The sequence below is a fragment of the Antennarius striatus genome, chromosome 20 (genome assembly GCF_040054535.1).
Source record: "Antennarius striatus isolate MH-2024 chromosome 20, ASM4005453v1, whole genome shotgun sequence".
In the NCBI taxonomy this organism is placed as follows: domain Eukaryota; kingdom Metazoa; phylum Chordata; class Actinopteri; order Lophiiformes; family Antennariidae; genus Antennarius; species Antennarius striatus.
In genome coordinates this window covers 7,510,001-7,530,506 of record NC_090795.1, presented here as the reverse complement: position 1 = coordinate 7,530,506, position 20,506 = coordinate 7,510,001, and the positions used below count along the sequence as shown (strand labels likewise).

At 42.0% G+C, this 20,506-nt stretch overlaps 1 protein-coding gene across 2 annotated transcripts in view; it reads right to left on the bottom strand.

Moving 5' to 3' along the window:
• prex2 (phosphatidylinositol-3,4,5-trisphosphate-dependent Rac exchange factor 2) overlaps nt 1–20,506 on the bottom strand; it is a 73,782-nt gene that overhangs the window by 13,272 nt on the left and 40,004 nt on the right. For both annotated transcript variants that reach the window (XM_068343628.1, XM_068343629.1), the window contains exons 22-36: nt 19,895–20,079; nt 18,205–18,366; nt 16,670–16,892; nt 16,374–16,581; nt 13,230–13,409; nt 13,045–13,139; nt 12,443–12,525; nt 11,505–11,595; nt 9,492–9,620; nt 8,500–8,541; nt 8,113–8,210; nt 7,854–8,000; nt 5,838–5,940; nt 5,601–5,744; nt 5,369–5,483 (exon numbers count right to left, since the gene is read on the bottom strand). In XM_068343628.1, coding sequence (XP_068199729.1) covers nt 5,369–5,483; nt 5,601–5,744; nt 5,838–5,940; nt 7,854–8,000; nt 8,113–8,210; nt 8,500–8,541; nt 9,492–9,620; nt 11,505–11,595; nt 12,443–12,525; nt 13,045–13,139; nt 13,230–13,409; nt 16,374–16,581; nt 16,670–16,892; nt 18,205–18,366; nt 19,895–20,079 — 2,005 coding nt within the window. The remainder of the gene's footprint in view (nt 1–5,368; nt 5,484–5,600; nt 5,745–5,837; nt 5,941–7,853; nt 8,001–8,112; nt 8,211–8,499; nt 8,542–9,491; nt 9,621–11,504; nt 11,596–12,442; nt 12,526–13,044; nt 13,140–13,229; nt 13,410–16,373; nt 16,582–16,669; nt 16,893–18,204; nt 18,367–19,894; nt 20,080–20,506) is intronic.

The window sequence follows — 20,506 nt, the reverse complement described above, 5'->3', positions numbered from 1 at the left end:
ACAGAAAATTCAGTTTCAGTTTAAACAATCTTATTCGTTATGTAATACCTGAGCAGTGGATATGTACAATTTCCTCCGGGATTATTAAAGTATCTATCCATCTATCTATGTATCTCCCTCTGTAGCTTTGATAATTTCGTTTTAAAGTTACAGTTGTTCAAATTCTGTGAGAAAGCTAGAATGACTTGTCGGGGTACAGGTGTAGCCATGTAGGAAGAAAAAGTCAATTTTAGCAAACTAGCTGCATTTAAATAATAATGAATGTCTGTTGAAAAATGTGGGAAGAGCTTAAGGTATGGCTATATTAATACCTATTCTGCCCAAGAAAGTAACAAATGCAAATTACTTGAAGCAACTTCTGTGTTTGTTCTACCAATTTGCAAAATTTCCAAAGCTATGGTGTCAAGGGTAAACAAGGAATGACAAATACTTTACATGACTAAAATAAGGTAATGTGCATGATTTTGGACCTATACTCCACCTCCCCCAACCCCAAGTACAAATTGGCCCATCCCTTTGGTGGCAAGGCAGTGGGTCGAGCTGTTGTGTCACAGCAAGAAGGTTCAGGGTTTCATTTCTTTCTGTTTGCTAATCCTTCTGTGTGAAGGCTAGAATCAAGGAGCTCGCTATGTTGAATTGGACTCAGGAATTTTTGTTTCCTAAGACTTGGACCACTGCAACAATGTGATTACCAACTGACTATGGCTTATGGGAGAGCAAACAATGTGAGCATAAATGACCTGTAATGTACAAGAGTGTAAGAATAGCAATAATATACTATTTGTCTGAAGTTTACAGCATGTCTTTCAGCCATCGTGCCATCATTATACGTTATTTTTCAGACGGTTTAGAATGATGGTTGGGGTTAAAAAAATTTCACAACTGTCTTATGAGTCAGTGCCAAATGAGACTTTGCAACTGCCAAGTGCATTTCAATTAGGGCCAAAAGCCTAATGCATTCTACACAAGCTTGGTCTCAGCCGATTCAGAGAAGATCGATTTTAACATGCCTCCTCACAGGTTATGATTACACCTGTAGCAACAATATATTGACACAACACAATTATTATTCATTAGCAGACAATATGCACTATATAGAGGGCTTCCTTCTTGATTCTACACAGTAATGCATGGCCAACACTCCCTCAATCAATAGAAAGGGAGGGTGCGAGAGTAAAACTCGATTTTCTCCTAGAACTTTCTGGCTATAAGAACAAAGTGAGTTGAAACCAGGAGCATGAAAAAAATCTCAAAGCTTGAATAAAACATGTGCACACTCTGTTCTGTTTCTCCCCTTTCCACTCTGCCCTCTTGAACCGAACCTCCTTTGCTATTTTCCCTTCCATCTTTCCAACCTTCTCTGGTAATATAAATTCCCCTCTTCAATTTCCCTCATTTCATGCTGACTGTGTCCTACAAAGACAAGACAAAGACTATGAAAGCCTCTTCTACCTAAATGCATGTCCAGCTGATTGGCTTCTGAAAGCTTGAACACGTGAGAACATGTTCTGCTGCTAAGCTGTCGCGGTGACTCCAGTGGTACCAGCCATATGCTTGTGATTTGGGCCTGTGAATTTGTGTTTTGCAGGGGACTTGAATGACTTCATCAGGCTCACATCATACTGTATTTTGGTATAGAAGCAAGAGACTGAAAGGCTGCAGGAAATTTTACAACAACCCACACAGTGGTATCATTTTACTACTCTGAAACTTGATAATGCCACAATGCTGACTGGCAAAGGCTTCAGTGTACCACTGAAAAGCAATAAGCAAGCTGTCTTTGTGCTTTTGAATTTTAGAGTTTAGAACAAGCATATTTCCTCTCGACAGGGTTTTGGACGTTTTAAACTGTAATGAGCAACTTTCTTCCTCATTAATTCAATTGAAAATAAATGACCCTAATACTGGCAATCGTGAGCATAAAGGCTCATTTTACTCCTCATTGCTGTTATTTCTCCACATGAAGCATTAATGGAACAGAAATTTCACTTTGAACTCCTAAACAACTATCTCAGGATTCCAAAATTAACACACGGGTCTGAGGCATAATCGGATTGTGTTTATGGGGTTGTCGACATGAAAACTTTCAACAACCTGTGGCCTGGATGTCATGCAGTTCAGCATTGTGCGTGTTGTTCTTGTCAGTTATTCCTGGTCCTGGCCCTGGCGCAGAGTGTGAATTAAACCCAATACTTCCGTGGCTGTGCTCCAAGGATAACGAGGTGCCTGAGGTTGGAGAGCTGCACTAGAGAGCAGAGTGACATCACAGACGGGTCTGCGGTCATCCAAAAGACACATGGTAAAAGAAAAATACTACATATAAAGAAAGAGCACATGCAAAAACGAGTTGCAAAACCGACAGGGAATATTCCCTTCACTGTGATGGATAGAAGGAAACCTATGGGATAATGTTTATTTTATTAAAAGCAGATGTCTTAGGGTTTTGGACCACTGTCCAAATAAAATAAAAAAGATATTTTAATCTGCCTCCTTATTTTCTGGCAATTTACTAAGAAAAAATAATTGAGACGGTAACGATCAGACTGACCGATAATATTAGTTGTAGCTCTAAATTATTCATCATCAAGCATTCAGCGTGGTAGACGTACAAACACAATGTAGTCATTAATTCATCCATCTTCTGATCCGCTTCTTCAGCTTTTGCTGGTCATGGGGGTTGCTGGAGCCTATCCCAGCTGACTCACGGGTGGAGGCAGGGGACACTCCTAGAACAACGCCGGTGCACAGCAGAGCTGCACGAAAGACACACAACCACTCAGGCACAAACTAACACCTATGGGCAATTTGGATCATCAATTCACCTAAGCGGTATGTTTGTGGAGGCTGGAGGAATCCGGAGAACCCGGAGAGAACCCAAGCAGAAATGGAGAGAACATGCAAACTCCACACAAAGAACTAAAACCTGGAACCTTTTAGCTGTGAGGCACCGGCAATTACCACTGAACCACCACCATCACTCAAACACCACCATAAATGTAGATTACATGAGTTTTAAAAATAAATTCTGTGACATTAGGCAATGAATTTCTAAAAAATATAGTTGTCAAATAAGTACAGTTGACTATTTAAGTATAATACTTCCCTCTGGGATGCAGCAAAGTCTTCTTGTCCTTTCAGCATTTCCCTTCAGGGGTCACCACAGCGAATCAGTTGCCTCCATCTAACCCTGTCTTCTGCATCTTCTTCTGTGTGTGTGTGTGTGTTTGTGAGGTTTATGGATGTAGTGTCCTCTTTCACTACATCCATAAACCTCCTCTTTGGTCTTCCTCTAGGTCTCCTGCCTGGCGGTTCAAAACTCAGCATCCTTCTACCAATATATTCACTATCTCTCCTCTGGACATGTCCAAACCATCTCAGTCTGGCCTCTCTGACTTTATCCCCAAAACCTCTAACATGTGCTGTCCCTCTGATGTACTCATTCCTGATCCTATCCATCCTGGTCACTCCCAAAGAGAACCTCAGCATCTTCATCTCTGCTATCTCCAGCTCTGTCTCCTGTCTTTTCCTCAGTGACACTGTCTCTAGACCAAACAACATCGCTGGTCTCACCACAGTTTTGTACACCTTTCCTTTCATTTTAGCTGAAACTCTTCTATCACACATCACACCTGACACTTTTCTCCACCTGTTCCATCCTGCCTGTACACACTTCTTCACCTCTTTTCCACACTCTCCAGCAAAAGTATGAGCACTTCATCGCTGCATTGGCATTTATTGCACTACAGTATCAGTATGTAAGAAATGATCTGCAGGTTAGGTCTGTGTTGGGTAGAGAATGAGTGTTTGAGAAGAGCCATGTTTTTAATAGTTCCACTCCACCTGGGGTCTTAAAACACACAAACCCCTTACCCACCACCCTTAATGTTCCCCACATCACCAGTCACACTCGATTGCCTGTCAGCACACATCTGCTCCGTGTTACTGCAGGAGCCATTGCCGTCAACTCAATTAGACTCTTTCTGCACAGGTTAAACTGTACAGAAATGTGAATGTGAAGCACGCATCCAAAAATAAAGGCCTCCTGAGTCACACGGCAGTTTGAACCATTAACTCTTTTAAAGATAATCTCATATAAAAGGGCATAATGGCGCCATTGCACATTTGTGGCCATAATATCTTTCCTTAATTAGAATAGTGACATTTTAGAGAAAGATCACGAAGTCAAAACTGCAGTCTGCAAACAAGGCCTCAATTAAATTAAGTGAAAGAGATACCGCAAAATACCAATATTCCTCTTTCAAAAGGTTGTAGAGTCCCAGAAGATCTGGCAGACAGTATTATCATGACAAAGAGAGACAGAGGGGCAGTTAGAGAGGCTTTGATACACAAGATTACACCAACACAACACAATGTGATTTCCACAACTACGCTTTGGGAAATCTGACAGCCACAGAAACAACTGCTTGGAATTCTTCTCACTTATCAAGCCATAAACACTGGGAACAAATTAAGACCTCTGAGTGGAAAGCAACCCTTGCAAATGAATGTTTTTGTCACGGAGGTTCGGCAACAGACTGCTCGACCCAACATAGAAGACGGTCCCTGAAAAACAAGATAGTTTCGCAGCAATCTTTGCTCTTTGTCTAATTATCCACACAATCAGAAGCAGATGTTCAGACGAAGGAGACGCTTTGCCGCCCCAGGTATTCAAACTGTTCTCGAACGGAACGACAGATTCTTTCTACATCCATGATACAGAGTCCAATTAACAGAGCTCAGGAGGATCAGCTGTAAGTGCATTTCTCCAAATATATTTTGTTCTGCAACAACACGGATAGTAATGATCTTCCTGCATAATTGCTTCTATCACATTATCTAACAGGAATTCTTAGTGTGTCTGCATTCTCCAGCCCTCACATCTTCATAAACAGCTGATTAAAATGTGACTTTCAGTCTCACGAGGTAGCAATAAGAAGCTAGATTGATATTAAGGCAGCACGCCGTATAGGTTACACTCACTCATACATTCAGGAGATTAAATTAAATAGAGGCTTTATTTTCAACTCCCACAAGTTTCTGTTTCTTCCTATCGGGTTCCATCTCATTTAATTAGCCACACCTGACCAATCACAGAGGCTCTCCAGTGTGCAGCAAAGCCAAATGGGCTGTGGGGAAACTGAGCGTAGCAGCTGTACAGAAACAGTACATCAGCACCAGAGAGACACGCAGGAGTCTCATCCAATCAGTGCTGTCCCTGCTACGTTTGTCTGCGATCAATCATAATACATTCACGCTGTGTTTCAGTCAATGATGGGACACTGGTCACCTTTATATGTTTAAGATTGGAAAACATGCTCAAATCTGACTATATGTCCAACAAACTACAGTAGTACATGAAATAACATACCTCAGCCTCTTGTAGTACTGTTTGACCTTATCCAATGAGGCAGCATTGATCTGGGCCTGGTATTCCTCCACTGACACATTGTCTCTGTAGTAGTAACCCTCCATACCCTCCAGGGCTGCAGAGGGACCAAACATCAAGCATTAAATGCTACAGAATTACATCTGTTTGCCAATATTTATCTTGGCTTTTATTCCCACACTGACTGGAAGATCCTGAACCAGGTTGACTCTACCTTGTGTGAAGAGCACTGGGTAGATCCTGATGGCTCCCCCGTTTCTCAGCCTTTGGGGCAGCTGAGAGAAGTAGAAGCTCTCCAAATAGAAGCAAACCTTCAAGGTCTGACGGGTTCCCTCCACCTGATATGATATGGGCATGTCTGCAGGAGGAGAAGGGACACATTCTCAATTTTAACAAAAAGTTGCAGCAGCAATTGGACTGTATGCTACCACTAGAAGTGTAAGCCACATACTGGCCACCAGCGGCTCCCCTTCAAACTGCTGGAAGCAGAACGTGACCTTCTCCAAGTCAATCAGGGCCACCTGAGTGTCCTCCAACATGGCCTGCTCATCGGTCTGCAGACACATATGTCATGAGTGTAACATAATAGCAGTGGAGAACAAATTTTGGTTACATACTGAAAAGTAGAAGTAGCTACACATCGATGGAAAAATTAAAAGGAACTTCTTGCATCACGTCAGTTCAGAACGTGAGCTCAAATACAGTTATTTCAGGGTAATGTGTGTGTGTGTTTAGCATTTGTGTGTTCAGTGTGAGAGTTCTTTCATCAACAAAAGCAACATGGCACAGAAGACAATATTAAAAAAGAAAAGCTGCTATTTTTTCTCACTGTGTAACAAGACAGTGATCTGAAGAGGACATCTGTTTGCACACATGACGGCACGTGTATGTTTACATCCTCGGTTTTTCATTGTTTTAGCGTGTATGTTTTGGTTTATATCTACGACTGTGTGTATTTCTTTTCTTCTTTGTCTCTCTCTCTCTTTCATTCTCTTCTGCAGGATAGAGAGGGATAACCAGAGCAGCAGTGAAAGAGGATTAGGGCCTTTTTCTAAAGACATATTTTAGATGGCCCGACGTGTGACAAGAGAAACCCCCGCCATCCTGCCAAGTAATGCCTGCTGTGTGTGGCCAACTTTATCTTACAGAGCATCACATAAACACGATACACAAAGATTTGGTGTACACCAGAACCCAAACATGGCAGCACACATGCTCAGCATCCCTGTTTGTCTCGTGCTGTCTTTCATGTGGTGCCCTAAAAAGGAGAACGCACAGATTTCACTAGAATCACCTGCAGGTACTGAAACTCTTTGTTGTTCCACAGGGAAATGTCTTGAGAAATAGAGAGGAACAGAGTGATAACGCTGAAGAAGGAAGAGCATCACCGGTTTCTGGGGACTCGATGTAAGTTACCAAAATACACTTTTAAAGTACTTCATGTGTTTCCCAATAAAAGGCTAGAAATAGAAATACAGAATCTGAACATCTCAACCCAATCAAAATATTTTCCTATGTAGTTGAAGGTGTAATGCACAGACAGAAATACTGAGGAAGTACGTGAAAAGAATCTGGTACAATGTTTCTTAATGCGAGTTCAGTTTCTCAAGTGGATATTGGACACTCACATAGTATAATAATAGCATTAAACAATAATTAAATTATACTTATACTTATTATCATTTATCACCTCTCTGGTTCATGCACCAAGAACTTTCAAGACTGCTAAGTAAAATCCAACTGAACTGTGAGATGTGACATTCTGCAAGTAGATTGTGTCCAAAAAAAGTCTTTAATTTCCAGTGAAGGAAGTTCATATGAAAAACTAAAAATATATATATATATTTTTTTTTTTTTTTTAATAAAAGAATTAGTTTATGATCAAAAATATTAAGTTCATGTGTCTCAGATGAGACTGTTGAAGGAAATTTGAGCTTTTAATCTTAGGGGGTTTTTTGTATGGGGTGTTGGTTGCTGGGTGTTCGGGATATTCCTCAAAACAGCCGCAGACAACAGTTCGGTCTTGGACAGCAACCATCAGGCTGATGCTCACGTTAGTTATTTGAGATACACTTGAGGAGGAAGTCAGCCGTGGGATTTGGTGCTGAAAAAAACCCACACCTCAGTCATTCATCCCACATCCACACAGAGTCACTGTGGGCAGACTGAGAATGAAGCTGAGAACATTTTAGAGCATTTTATTATTTGCAATGCAACCTGGTAAGTGTAATATTAACACTGAATATATCTCAGAATTATTTGCATAGCTCGAGCTCACATTACACTGATTTAGATAGCAATGTTAAATCCACTTCCTGCAAGTTTTCATAATGCATTTAGTTCATTTCAGTTTAATTTTGATGTATTTGGTAAGATTGCATCAAATCCATGTGGTCATGTGTGTTTACAAACAATAACTACTCTGTGTAACATGTCTGTTAAAGTGGATTAACAGGGAACCGCTCACCAGATTGGGGGAGAGGAGAGACTGAAAGTGAAAGAGCAGGCCCGCGCTGGCGATCTGCTCTAGCCAACGGCGGCTGGTTTCCTGTGTCTCCTGAAGGTCCTGAGGGTCGGAGCCGTCCTGGTCAGGCTCCCTGCCAACATTGTTGAACTGACAGAGGACACAGAGTTGTGAGATCAGGCAAAGAAATACTGAAAAAAAAAAATTAGAACCAGCTACTTCTCTTCAAACCCCAATTCCAAACCATATAAAAGTGACTTGCCTGGTTGAGGACAGCCAGTAAGTGCTCTGAGAAGGCGCACACGGCTGCAACTAAGGACTGGCAGAACACCATATCCCGGCGCAACTGGATCTCAGAATCTAAAGGTGGAGCAAAGAGAAGATGTAAAGGAACGTAATGCATCATAGCACTGAATTAAATAACATGAAAAATTCATGCAGAGGTAATGAGGACAACTTTCTTTGACACTATCACCCATTTCCACCATAAAAATAATAATTTATTCCTGTTAATCCTTTAGTTTCTCGTGGTATGTAAAAGGAATATAACACCTAATTTCATCAGCATAATTCTCATGTGAAGTTGGCGTTTGTTGTTGCTAGTGTAGTGTCAGGACTTGTGTTAGTGCCGGAGGTGAGTTCAGCAAACCTGTATACTGCAGAAAGACCAAAAGCAGCCGTGTCTTCACCTCTAGAATAAAAAAAGAGTAATCCAGTGAGGAAGTGAACAGCCAAGGACCTTTTCTCACAGACGGCAGTAATACGACCTATGCTATAAAGTCAACCCCTCAGAGTCATAAATAGGATGATGCTGCGTCACTCTGCTGCTCCATCTCAGCTTCACAACTGTTTATCTTTACATGTAGGAGAAAAATTGTACAAACCAGCTTCAGGCAAAGATCACAACATAAATCCGTATTTGTTTATAGTCATATCAGAGCTGGGGGAAGCTTGGCAGGATGCTGCTCCGCATGAAAAAGCCATCAGGAGGAGAGGTAGAAAAAAAAGGGGGGGGGCCCAGTTGCACATTAATATTAACCCTGCTTATTTGTGCTCTCTCGGTTGTGACCGCAGGCTCACCTTTCCCAGGAGTGTCATGTAGCAGGTTGTACATCTGGGCTGTTTGTTACTCATTTTGGCTGCCTGGGGTGTATCTGTATGTACGTACTGTATGTCTGTGTGTTCAGCATGTGTGCCAACAAACACAAAACCACACATTCCAGATGCAAATAAATGAGGCTGAACTCCCACTGTAGAAAAAAATGATTCTCACACTCTACTGCTCTTCTATTCTACTACTTACTAGTTTTCAGCTTGGACTCTACAGCTCAAATTTATGCATCCCAGGACAGCTTTAGGCTTAAATTTTGAAGAGAGCAGCGCAGTTAGTGGTTTGGGATTGTCTATAGCCACAGAACTCTAACCGGGGCTATTACTGCGTCTAATAAATATGATGAAGCACACTGGAGAATCAGTCAATTTAATGTACATAAACTTCCAAGACTGGCGTGTTTTTTTATGAAATATTGTATGCACACACAAGTGTTAATACTATAAGAAGAGAGAGTATGTGTGTGTGTGTGTGCGTGCGTGCGTGTGTGCGTGCGTGTGTGTGTTATAATGAGAACAGCTCAGACTGACCCTCTACATATTTAGCAATGGTCTGTGTGAGGGCCTGAATGCTGCTAGGGAGGTTCCAGGGGTCCTGCTTGACGTGAAGACGTAACTTTTTAGTGCAGTTCACCTTGGGCTCCATCTCCTGCTGGAACTCTGACACAAACACACAAGAGATATGCAGAATTACCACACGCTCAGCAAAGGTTTATGAGTGTGTTAATCAAATGTAAAGGTAGTTTTGCACAGGGAGAAAGCAAATTTTATGACAGAGTGCTTTCCCTTGCATTATTGAAGAGTTGTGATAAATCCTCTGATGTATCTTCATAGCTTTTCTCTTCTTTCTCCTCTCTATCTGCTTGTCTCCCAACCAACTCTATTCCCGGCAGCACGAAACATCAGTTATAACTTGATAAAGCAGTTACAATACATCATACTGTCAATGTATTATTTTGGCTATACAGCCAGCAAAAATAAGCTTTGAAACAGATGACAAAGAATAAATAACTAAACTTAAATCATCTCCATTTGCATTTAACTTTTCATCATCTATTTATATACGCTTCTCTCCACATTGATCTCATTCTCCATGTCAGACAGATCCAGAAACGAGAAATATTCCCCCTATTTTACGAACATATTCCACCAGCTACAACTTAATCCACCTTGTCTTCAGGGTAGAGTTTACTTTGCTGATAGAGGGGTGACTGTTTCAAGGGTGGAGGAAGAGGTGGGGGGTAGGAAGAGGTGGGGGGTTGGACTGTGTGTTATTATGTCTGACGGCGACAGAGAGAGTGATACTGGATGCAAGAATGCTCCACTTGTTAGATAACCTTATTTACTCTCTTATCAAGCAGATATATTACTGAAGTTGAGCTGGATCATCTCTGATCAAGGCCTCCACGTCCTTCCTGAGGGCATTTATGCACACACACACACACACACACACACACACACACACACACACACACACACACACACACACACACACACAAAGCTATTTTCAGTTTGAGTTTATTTGTACTCGCTTGAAGACTGCCTGAGATGAGACGAGAGCCAAATGGGACATTTGAAAGCTTCACTTATCAAAGCCTTCAGAATAACTGGATAATCTGCTATTTACCTCACAGTGCTAAATACCCTCGATTAAAGGTACATACAAGGACATAAAACAAGCAAACTTGGTTCATATCAGAGCTTTTAAAATCTGAGAAACATGCCTATACCTCAAGAAAAGAAAGAAAATAATTGTTCCTTTTTTGCTTGGTTGTCTTCTATCTAATCTTTAAAAAATGGTTTGAGTCTATCCAGGTCCACAGACCATGAGAGGACACTAGGAGCTTGTTTGTATTCATAGTGGGAAACTATAAGGATAAATTTAGCTACTCCAGCAACATTTCCTACATTTTCCTGTGTGTGATAAAACGTAACAATAGCGTGTGGTTAAACACGGAGGCAAAGATGAGGTTAGGTGGCACATAAATGTTTCAAGAGCTGCTACAGGGTCACATTTTCCACTGACTGGTTAGTAGCACTACAATAACTGTGGAGTGGAGATGAGTGCGCATTAAAGTGGTGCATTTTCAACACAGTGAAGTGCTTCAGACTGGAGGGTGTTGGGAATATCTGAAGGGGGAAAAGAAAAAAACAGCTTATCAGGTACTTTAATCTCCATGTCTCCACAATAACATCTGTAAAATCTGTGCACACGCACGCACGCGCACACGTGCACACACACACACACACTTATTACACAACAGGACACCGTTGCTCCGACTTTCGGGAGGCGGCTGACATTTTCAGCATGTGCTCTATTTTATCTGGATATTGATGCTGGTTGGGATTGGGAGTTTCTCCAATATTATCTTGCTGGTCTCAGGCCCACTGCTTAGCCCAACATGGCCCAGGAAGCACCATCAAATAAAAACATTCCTCACAGGAAACACATCAGCGGAGTATGTTATTGATTCGCTGTTATTGCACCGTGTAAAAAGAGGTCACTTTCAGAGCCAGGGGAGCACCGTGGTCCCCGTGTTTTACCTTGTAATCCTCTTCCAGGTGTGAAGCACTTTGTCTGTTCGAACGCCTTCGCCACCACAGCTCCCCGCAGCATGCTGGTGATTGAGTCCACCTAAAGAAAACACGAAGCTCAAGTCAGTAAGCTTACACGATACGGTTTTCCACTAAGCCGACAACGAAATTATGTGGAGCAAGGCAAAAACCGCTGCCAAAACTTAACCAACACCTGCTTCTCTCACTCTCCCTGTGACACTTAAACACAATCCCACAGTCCCAATGAATACAGTTTTCCTATGCAGTATATAAACAAAGCTTGGGAAGCTGCCCCATAATAACACAAATGACAGGAAGCAGGCCAAAAGTGCAGAGACAGCAGAGGAAGGTTTTTTTTTTTCTTCTGCTGTTCCACTGCCGATGGAGACATCCTCACAATATCCTCATGGATAATGCATGAATGTATATATGTGGGGGGGGGGGGTCACAGATTGTGTATGTGTAATCAGATATGGTCAGCCTTTGTCTCAGAAGGTGACAGGTCAGGTTTGGGTTGTTTTGACTTTCCCTTCCTAAAATATACACAATTTCTGTTCTTTGTGCACAGAAGTCTAAATGAATGTTTGACCCTGAAAACATTAAGATGCACTTCAAGTATTACAATTATTTCATGTTACAAAATCATACTGCACTACTTTACATTGTGATCACAAGTAAATGAGCAGCCTAATCGGAGTCATCTGCAGAAACACAATACAATTAGTCAACACAATAACTGACCTTTCATGTTCACAAGATAGCTGAATAACAAAATAGAAAAAAGATTTAAGAGGACGGATGTTAAGCTGCATTTGAAGAACGTTAGGGGACAAGACTAACTTTTAAAAAACGGTGAAAAGTTATTTCTTAATGTCTGCAATAATTAGTCCCATCAATCACGTCTGCACAGATGCACATTGACCCACCTGGCTGAACAGATGTTCCAGAAAGCTGTGGAGTTTCTTCTGCTTGTCATGGGAAAGCCACACACTGGAAGGCATCTCGTCTCCTGTAGAGGTGTCAGCATTAGCCTGGTGAAGCACTAAACTCACGCATGTTAGCCATGCATGTTGTACTGCGGAAACACATCTACAGCTGCAATTCTAGTTTATGAACCTGACAGACGTACTGTACTCCCTGGCATCACATTTTGCAGGAAAGTGTGAGATTGAATGTGTGTGTGCATGTGTGCAATTGACAGACATCCGTAGAGAGAGAGAAAGGATATTTGAGACAGGATGTTAATATTAAATCCAGCTGAGACGTGTGACCGTTCGCCTGTCAGATCCATTTAGAGTTAATGCAAGACTTTTTTGTCTTTCGCTCTCTAGGAAACATTATCACGCAGTTAGATTATGATCAAGACTTTTGGTTGATTGGGGTTTAGGTATATGCCGATCTTACACTCACATGGTCACTGTGTACAGAGTATGTCCATAAATACGTATCAAGAAGTGAGTGAAATAATCAATGGATGGACTGAATCATTGATGTCCTTCACATACAGTGAGTACACTGGTATACACACCTGAGTCCATGTCGTCACTGTGGACGTAGGAGCTGCAGTGGCTGCTGCAGATGCTTGTGAAGGAGGCAATGGAGTTCCTGTTGCTGTTACAGTCACTGAGAACAGAAAAAAATAAACATTAGAAAGAAAATGCCCTTAACCGAGCATACATACATAATCACTCATTTATACATTTGGGTTTTCACCTGTATGAGTCTCGGTTGCTGATAGTGTCATGTCCGGAGTCCTCCTGTTCATCCCCTGCCACGTTAAAACAAACCTTCTTCCCGTTCCGCTCTCCCTTCTCCCCCTCGCTCTCTGGTGATATGTAGCTCTCTGGGGTCCTCGCTTCTGTCGCCGGAGGATGGGTGATGGAGGATAAAAGGCTGATGGATAGAAGAAGAATAACAACGTTTAACAACACTCATCCAAAGCTAACAGCGGGTACGAAAGCAGCTCCTTTGATTGGGGTATTGCAACTTAGGAAGCTGCAAAAAGTTGAACTGCACCATTCACGTTTCAACAGGTAACTAAGAAGGCCAGAAAACACAACCTGTTAGAGATTGACGTCACGCATCAGCCTCAGCTGGTCACAGCCTCCACATATTAATAGACACAAGGCCACAGCTGTATCAACACAATGCAACCCCGCCGCACGACTCAGCCCACACTGTTACAGCCGGACTGTGTTGTATCACAGGACGATCACAGGAGCAGGAAGAAACCGGCTGGGATATTTTCACAGTTGCTGCAACACATGGTGCCATTTAAAGTCATATTCCAACAGAAATTGTAGGATTGGATTTTTTTTTTTTTATCTTTCTCTCCCTTCGCACACTAAGACACACAATGTTTGTTTGCATTTCTGCCTTATTGCAATTCGTGTCCACTTCCATTTTCCATTGTGTCATCCCATCAGCTTTCAGGCCACTTTAAAGTGGACACGGTGGGGAGGGGCAGCCCAGCGTTGTTCAGATCTACATGAAGTAAACAACCTGTCTCCCTCATGGTTCCCAAATGCATCTCAGATTTTTATGCCTCTTTATGCTTTCCTCCCATTCCTCGCTCTCCACTGACCCTCTTTTTTTCCCCATTCACAGATTGACTAGGCCACAGAAATGCCCTCATTATGGTCCACTCCAGGAGCCACCACAATGCCCCTCTGAAGCAGAGTGGCATTCCATCACCATGGAGAGGTGTTCTCTGCTCTGTGATTGGCTTTGGCTAATAAAGAATTGAGCGCAGTTTGGGGCCCATAGTATCAGAGGAAGGGAGGGAGAATAACAAAGACTGGATCAGAGAAGGTCCTTTAACAGAGACAGAAGAGGGGAAAAAACAGATGCGAGTGGGCCAAAGTACACCACCGCTTATCACAGGCAATCAGAAAGATCCCTTAATCTCTCACAGGAAAGTCTTTAACCCACTTTGACACATTAGACCATCAGACATCGACTGCCCTCATTGCCGCTATAAGTGCATCTGCATTACAAAGCTTCATTTGAATACTAAAATCCATAGTGAGGTAAATAATTCTGAGCCGTGAAATCACCACCAGTCAGGATTATATTAATGACATGCACAGAAGATGGAAAATGTTTAACACTGGAGGAGGAAACTGGGGAAGGTGAGCATTTGATTCAGGAAGGGAGGAGGTGCTGATATAAAGCACATCATGAGGCACGTCCACATGCAGCTGTGACCCCTCGCCTGTGGCCCCAAGGCAATGTTTCAGAGATCCCTGCCTTGAAATAGACTCCTCTAGAAAAATAATATTCAGACATTATGTAATCTCACTCTACAATCGGTTATTTTCATTTCCTGAATTACTTGAACCTATTTTTCCAATCTGAGGTGAATGTACTGGAGACTTCCTCTCTTGACATTGGGTTGACAGCCACTTCACTTCATCATTAAATCATTATGAAGTGGTGCTTTGAACCTTATTCACACCCAGTGCAGAAAGAGACACAGAGTCTGTATATATGTATATTCTACGTGTAGAGACAAAAAGTGGATAGGAAAGCTAGGAGAAAAATGATGAAGTGTGTTTGAACTAAACACTAAGCACTGACCCTGCTGACCCTTAGCCAACAGGTTAATATGCAAACCAATCCAATCATGAGTGTCAACACCCACAGAGGGCAGTTAAGGCACCAAGGCTGCAACCATGAGCAATACCTCTATTAGCTCAGTTGCTATAAAATGCACATTCCCGCCCACACTGTTTACTCTGAACGGGCTCCTAAGGTATGCGTGCATACATCTGGATGTTTAAACAGACTGCACATGCTTAAGTTCAGAATCCCCTCGCTAGCCACACTGAACATCTGAATTAGTACTGACACAAAAACCATAATCGCCACCGACAGGAGATTGACAAAGTTAGTGCAGAAGCAATCATTAAGGGCCCTGCTGTGGAGTCATTATTAACAGAGTTCCCTGACAGCTCTACTCCATCTAGAGACTTACTGTCAGGATGGCGCTACCTTCACTGATGAGACTTCTAATGACCAAATCAATCAGACGATCATCTAAAGATTCATAACACATACAACTCAAGGAATCACCTGGTGCTCCATCAGTGGTTTCCAACTCCTGCAGAGATTTTACTGGGACCACATTAAGTGTGCTGCTGTGTTTCTGTAAGCTGTGCATGTGTGTATCAGTGGTCCATTGTTGCTGAATGGCATTTCCAGAAGGCACCTGGCCGTAACACACCCTCCACTTCATTCACAGTGTATTTCCTGTTTGGGGGTGGGGAAGGTTAAACTGGAACAGCGTTTCCCATTTCCTTTCCACTGCCTTGTGCACGACCAAACAATGAGTAACACAGCCAGCCAGGAAACACTGATATAACACACAATGACGTAAAAGGAGTGCAGACGTACAGTATGGAGAAATTTAACCTGTTTCTTTTTTTCACACACACACACACACACACACACACACACACACACACACACACACACACACACACACACACACACACACACACACACACACACACACACACACACACACACACACACACACTAAAAGTTACTGATTGTTATATGAGACAAACCACAACAGGGTATCTCTTTCATTGACAAAAGTGATTTGAAGTACATAATAAATACTAACATCAATCTCTATTTTGAAATTTGAGGACCGCATGTTAGAATCGATTCAGCTCAACCTCGAGCTAGTTGAATGACATAGTGTCCCATTTGGGAACAACGTGGACGGAGCCTCTTAGAGAAACAAATAAATGCATGTCGTCTGTGTTTGTGTTTACATTTGCATACTGCAAAGGCAGCACTAGTCCAGCCGCGTACACTGTAAACACACAAGTAAATATCACCGCTCACTCGTGAATATGGGCGCCATGTGTCTCCATCTCTTTGACAACCATGGAAAGTTTGTAGAGGAGTTTTTGGTAAGCATCCAGGGTGAGCAGGTCTTCCTCTCTGAGCAGAAAGCGAAGGCCGTGGCCCTCTGTCCTGCCCAGGCTGTGACCCGATGGTGCGGCCATGGTGGTGATGGCATGCTGCACGTTAACCATGGGGTTTAGCTTACCTGAGGCAACATAAACATTGGAGTTAAGCAGACATATCGCAGCAAATGCATCATTTTTAACTGTGTTTTTCTTTACGTCTTTCCTCACCCTGCTCAGCGCTGCTGCGTTGTCCTTTCTCCATCGTGTTCTTCCTGTTGTCCAGCTGCACACCAAAGGCACTGCCAAGAGAGGTGGTGGTCTTTGGGTAGGACACCTCCATCACATTAATGTGACAGTTTGTGGGGCAAAAGTCGCTGCTGTGAAGCGGGGACACCTTGGCTTTAGCCTGCTTGAAAGTGGGCCACGCTCTGTTTTTCAGTACCCGAGCAAACTGTAGAAAAAGAGGAATGCAACCGATGTAGAGATTTACTACAGTTGAATACTTTGGTTGGTAAAGTTTAAAAGTTTGAAATCAAGTATCGTAAGACTGAACAATAAAATGGCGTTTTGCTGTTTGCTGCTGGATTTGAACAAATCCACAAAAAGTAAAGTCATGTTTCCAATTTGCTGGAGAGGATCTTTGATTTAATTTTTAATACAGCAACATAAAAAACATTTCAAACAACATAATGAAATAAAGATTATTTCCGATAACGGAGTAGTGATCCTGTTTATACTGATAAACGAGTGCCAAAATCCTCTGTGGATTAAAGCTATTTCGTACCTCAACCCGCTGATATCACCGTATAAAACAAAATTCACACTGAGACACAAACAGCTGCTCTGATACGATAAAATTGATCGCAAACTCATTTTAGCTGTATTTCATTGCACTTTCCTTGAACCCTCCATGGCAGGGCCTACATCCTCTCTGGGATGTGAGAGTCAGATCAGTTTTTAGCAACTTGAGCCCTCGAGCAGAATAAGCACATCACAATGTGTGTGTTAACTACAGACCTTAAGCTAAACATCTTCTCAGTGATCTCAGCTAGCTGCAGAATGAAGCTGCTGCTTTGAGCGCCATGATCCTCCCCAGATTGACCAGGACTCCAGATTCTCATTACTTGTGACAATAGTTTCTTCTCGCTTTCATTCTTCTCTTTAGCACTTTCCGTATTCTTCTAATTTTTATCCCCCATCCTCCCACTCGCTCTCGGGGTCTGAGAAGGAATGCTCCGGTGCAGGAGGGGATCTTATGCAACAAATGTCCTGGCTGTGGCTGAACAGAGCTATTTATAAATGACTGGTAATTAATCCAAGGCCCACTCTTCTGTTCAGTCAGATCTTTTCCTTTTTGCCTCTCACGCACATTTGTCCTTTCGACACATGCTGGCAGATGTGAATGGGAAGTGATGAAAATATTTTCTTGTCAACAACCAGATGTAACCTAGATTTTAAAAAAAACAACGTGGCAGCTCCTAATACACACTGCAAGTTTCCAGGACAGTGACACAGCTTGGCTGAATAATTTTCCTTCAGGTCAATGAGAAGCGAAACAAGCCTCCACCACTGCTGACTACGTCTTTTTAGCACATCTTTCATAATACATCTACATGTTGAACCACAGCATAAATATGTAACAGTGATATTTTGACGCTGGCTGCATCATGCATCTGTTCAAAAAGTTAATTTCATGGTCCGTGATGTGTAAAAAGATAAACATATGGAGTTGATGATACTCCAGAGCAGATCCTAACGGTTACCTTCCTGTAGTTGGTGATGCGCCGGTTGATGTGCTCCACCCTGTCACCACACATGGTGCTGAATCGAACCTGCAGCTCCTCAGGGATCACATCACAGCTGAAACTCAACCTGCCACACATCTGCACCAGCGTGTCATCATTACGCGCCAACGCCTCCAAGATCTAGTTGTGGAAAGAGGGAAAGGATGGATTAGCCGATGACTCTAAAATCCCTTTCGGTTCTACTAATAAGATTTAAATAAAATGATAATGGGAAAATAATTCTTTCAAAGCATTTTATAAGCAGTTTAGCGCAGATGTCTAGGTTTTCCATACGTGATTTAAGATTGTAACACGTGCTACATGTATGTATGGATACCAGCTCAAAGATTAAATATGTGGAAGTGGGTGGATACAAATCTTTGAGACATTTTAATGGTACGTCAACGGTGGAGAATGAAAAGCAGCAGTGGAAAAGTGATAGAATGAAGCACAGATATAGCATCGCACGGATCCAACAACTGGAACGCCAGGAAAGTTTTTATGATATTACTAAAAATACTTTTACTTTGGGCAACTACTTATAGTAAAAGGAGATATGCCAAATTTCACTTTAAGCATGTTGGTTTTGCTTTATGCTGGTGATTTTAAAGACTTAACCATATAGAGGTTATAAATGGATAATTAATGGCATGATCTCATTTTATTTACCATAATTTTGGCATAAAGATGCTGTGAAGTGCATTTTAGTCTCCCCACCAGTAAGTGTGTATCTGTGTCTGACTGGAACTTCATTCCTCTGTGCATCTTAAATCAGTAATGGCCATTCTATGAGCAGCAGTGCTGGGTTGTAAAAAGCATGCACTTAACACAGCTGAAGACTTACATGACTGAATCTGCCAGTTTTAAGTAACATCAAAACACTCAATCTGCACAGCAACAAGCTGTGCAACTTATTCTGTTCCGCTAAACGCAAGTGATCCATGTGATCAAATAAAAATACGGTGAGGAGGATGCTCTGCTAGAGCAAAATATTGACTAAAATATCAATGATATTGAAATGCTAATTAGTTGGCATTGAGCCTTCTTGTCAAATACTAGTAAAAGAGGAAAGATTTTCTGTTTCCATTATTTAAAAGTGAGTATGGGGCCCAGATGGTGGACTGTGACTGGACCAGACAAACTAAATTCATTTAATAGTAAATATCAACAACATCTGTGTTTAAAAAAGTGATTAGTCTGAGGCCCTCATAATTACCCAACAAGCTAGCTAGGGCTTTAAAGGCAAAGTGTAGATTTTTCCAAAATTAAAATTTTACGCCAGGGGCACGTGTCACATCTTCTTTTCAGTCTGAGTGTTGTTCATCGTCAACGGTAATTTGTTTTTTTATTTATCATTGGATGCTATGTTTATTGATAGTCAAATACAAAAAGCTGTTAGGGGGGTTGTTATTTTTCAGACTGCACATTGACATTTCAGCTGAGCAGTGTTCATTATGCGCTGTGTGTTGGGGAGGAAAACAAAAGAAGACCACATTCTTGGACCACATTTGAAGGAGCCTTTGAAATGGGATGGCCCGTTTCGGCTCTTCAGTCTTCAAATACAGCCTTTGAAAAGTGAGGCCTCTAAATTGTGACACAACTGATACATCAGAATAATAATATAAGATTGATCCCAATAAAAATTGGGTTAACTGAGCAGACAGAATACCTTAGCAGTGAGACTGAAGAATCCCTTGGGTTCCACCATCTTTTCCAGCACATGACACTTGATGCCAGCTGTGCTGTCATACTCGTACATCACTCCATACTCCAGGTGGACGTTATCAACCGTCAGGCTCACATGGTCCTTCTTTCCGTCGATGATAGCAATCGTGTTGAATTTGTCCATCACCTCTGAGGTTGCATAAATATGAAAAACACAACTTGAGTGCTAAAAAAACAAAAAAGCCTTCTTGTAACTTGCACATGAAAATGGGGACACACACATAAATATCACAAATCATATCCTGATCATGTTCTGCAATAAACACTGCGCAACCCTATCTTCACTGCAGAAAGTTGTGTGTGCTTTCATCATCACACACAACGCTGCAGGACGCCTCAGACCACATGGCTTCCCTCCATCACCCCCTCAAAGTGATGAGCCATTTAAGGAGTATTATGTTAACCAGCCAATTCTAATGTGATGACTTAATACTGCAATAAATCCTGCTCTAGGGCTGTTTGCTATAAAGGGAACGGCTTTCCTGTTTTACTTTCTCATTGGGATCCATAAATCGTAACGGGGGAGGTTAACCCTTGATGAGCCAGTAGAGGCGAC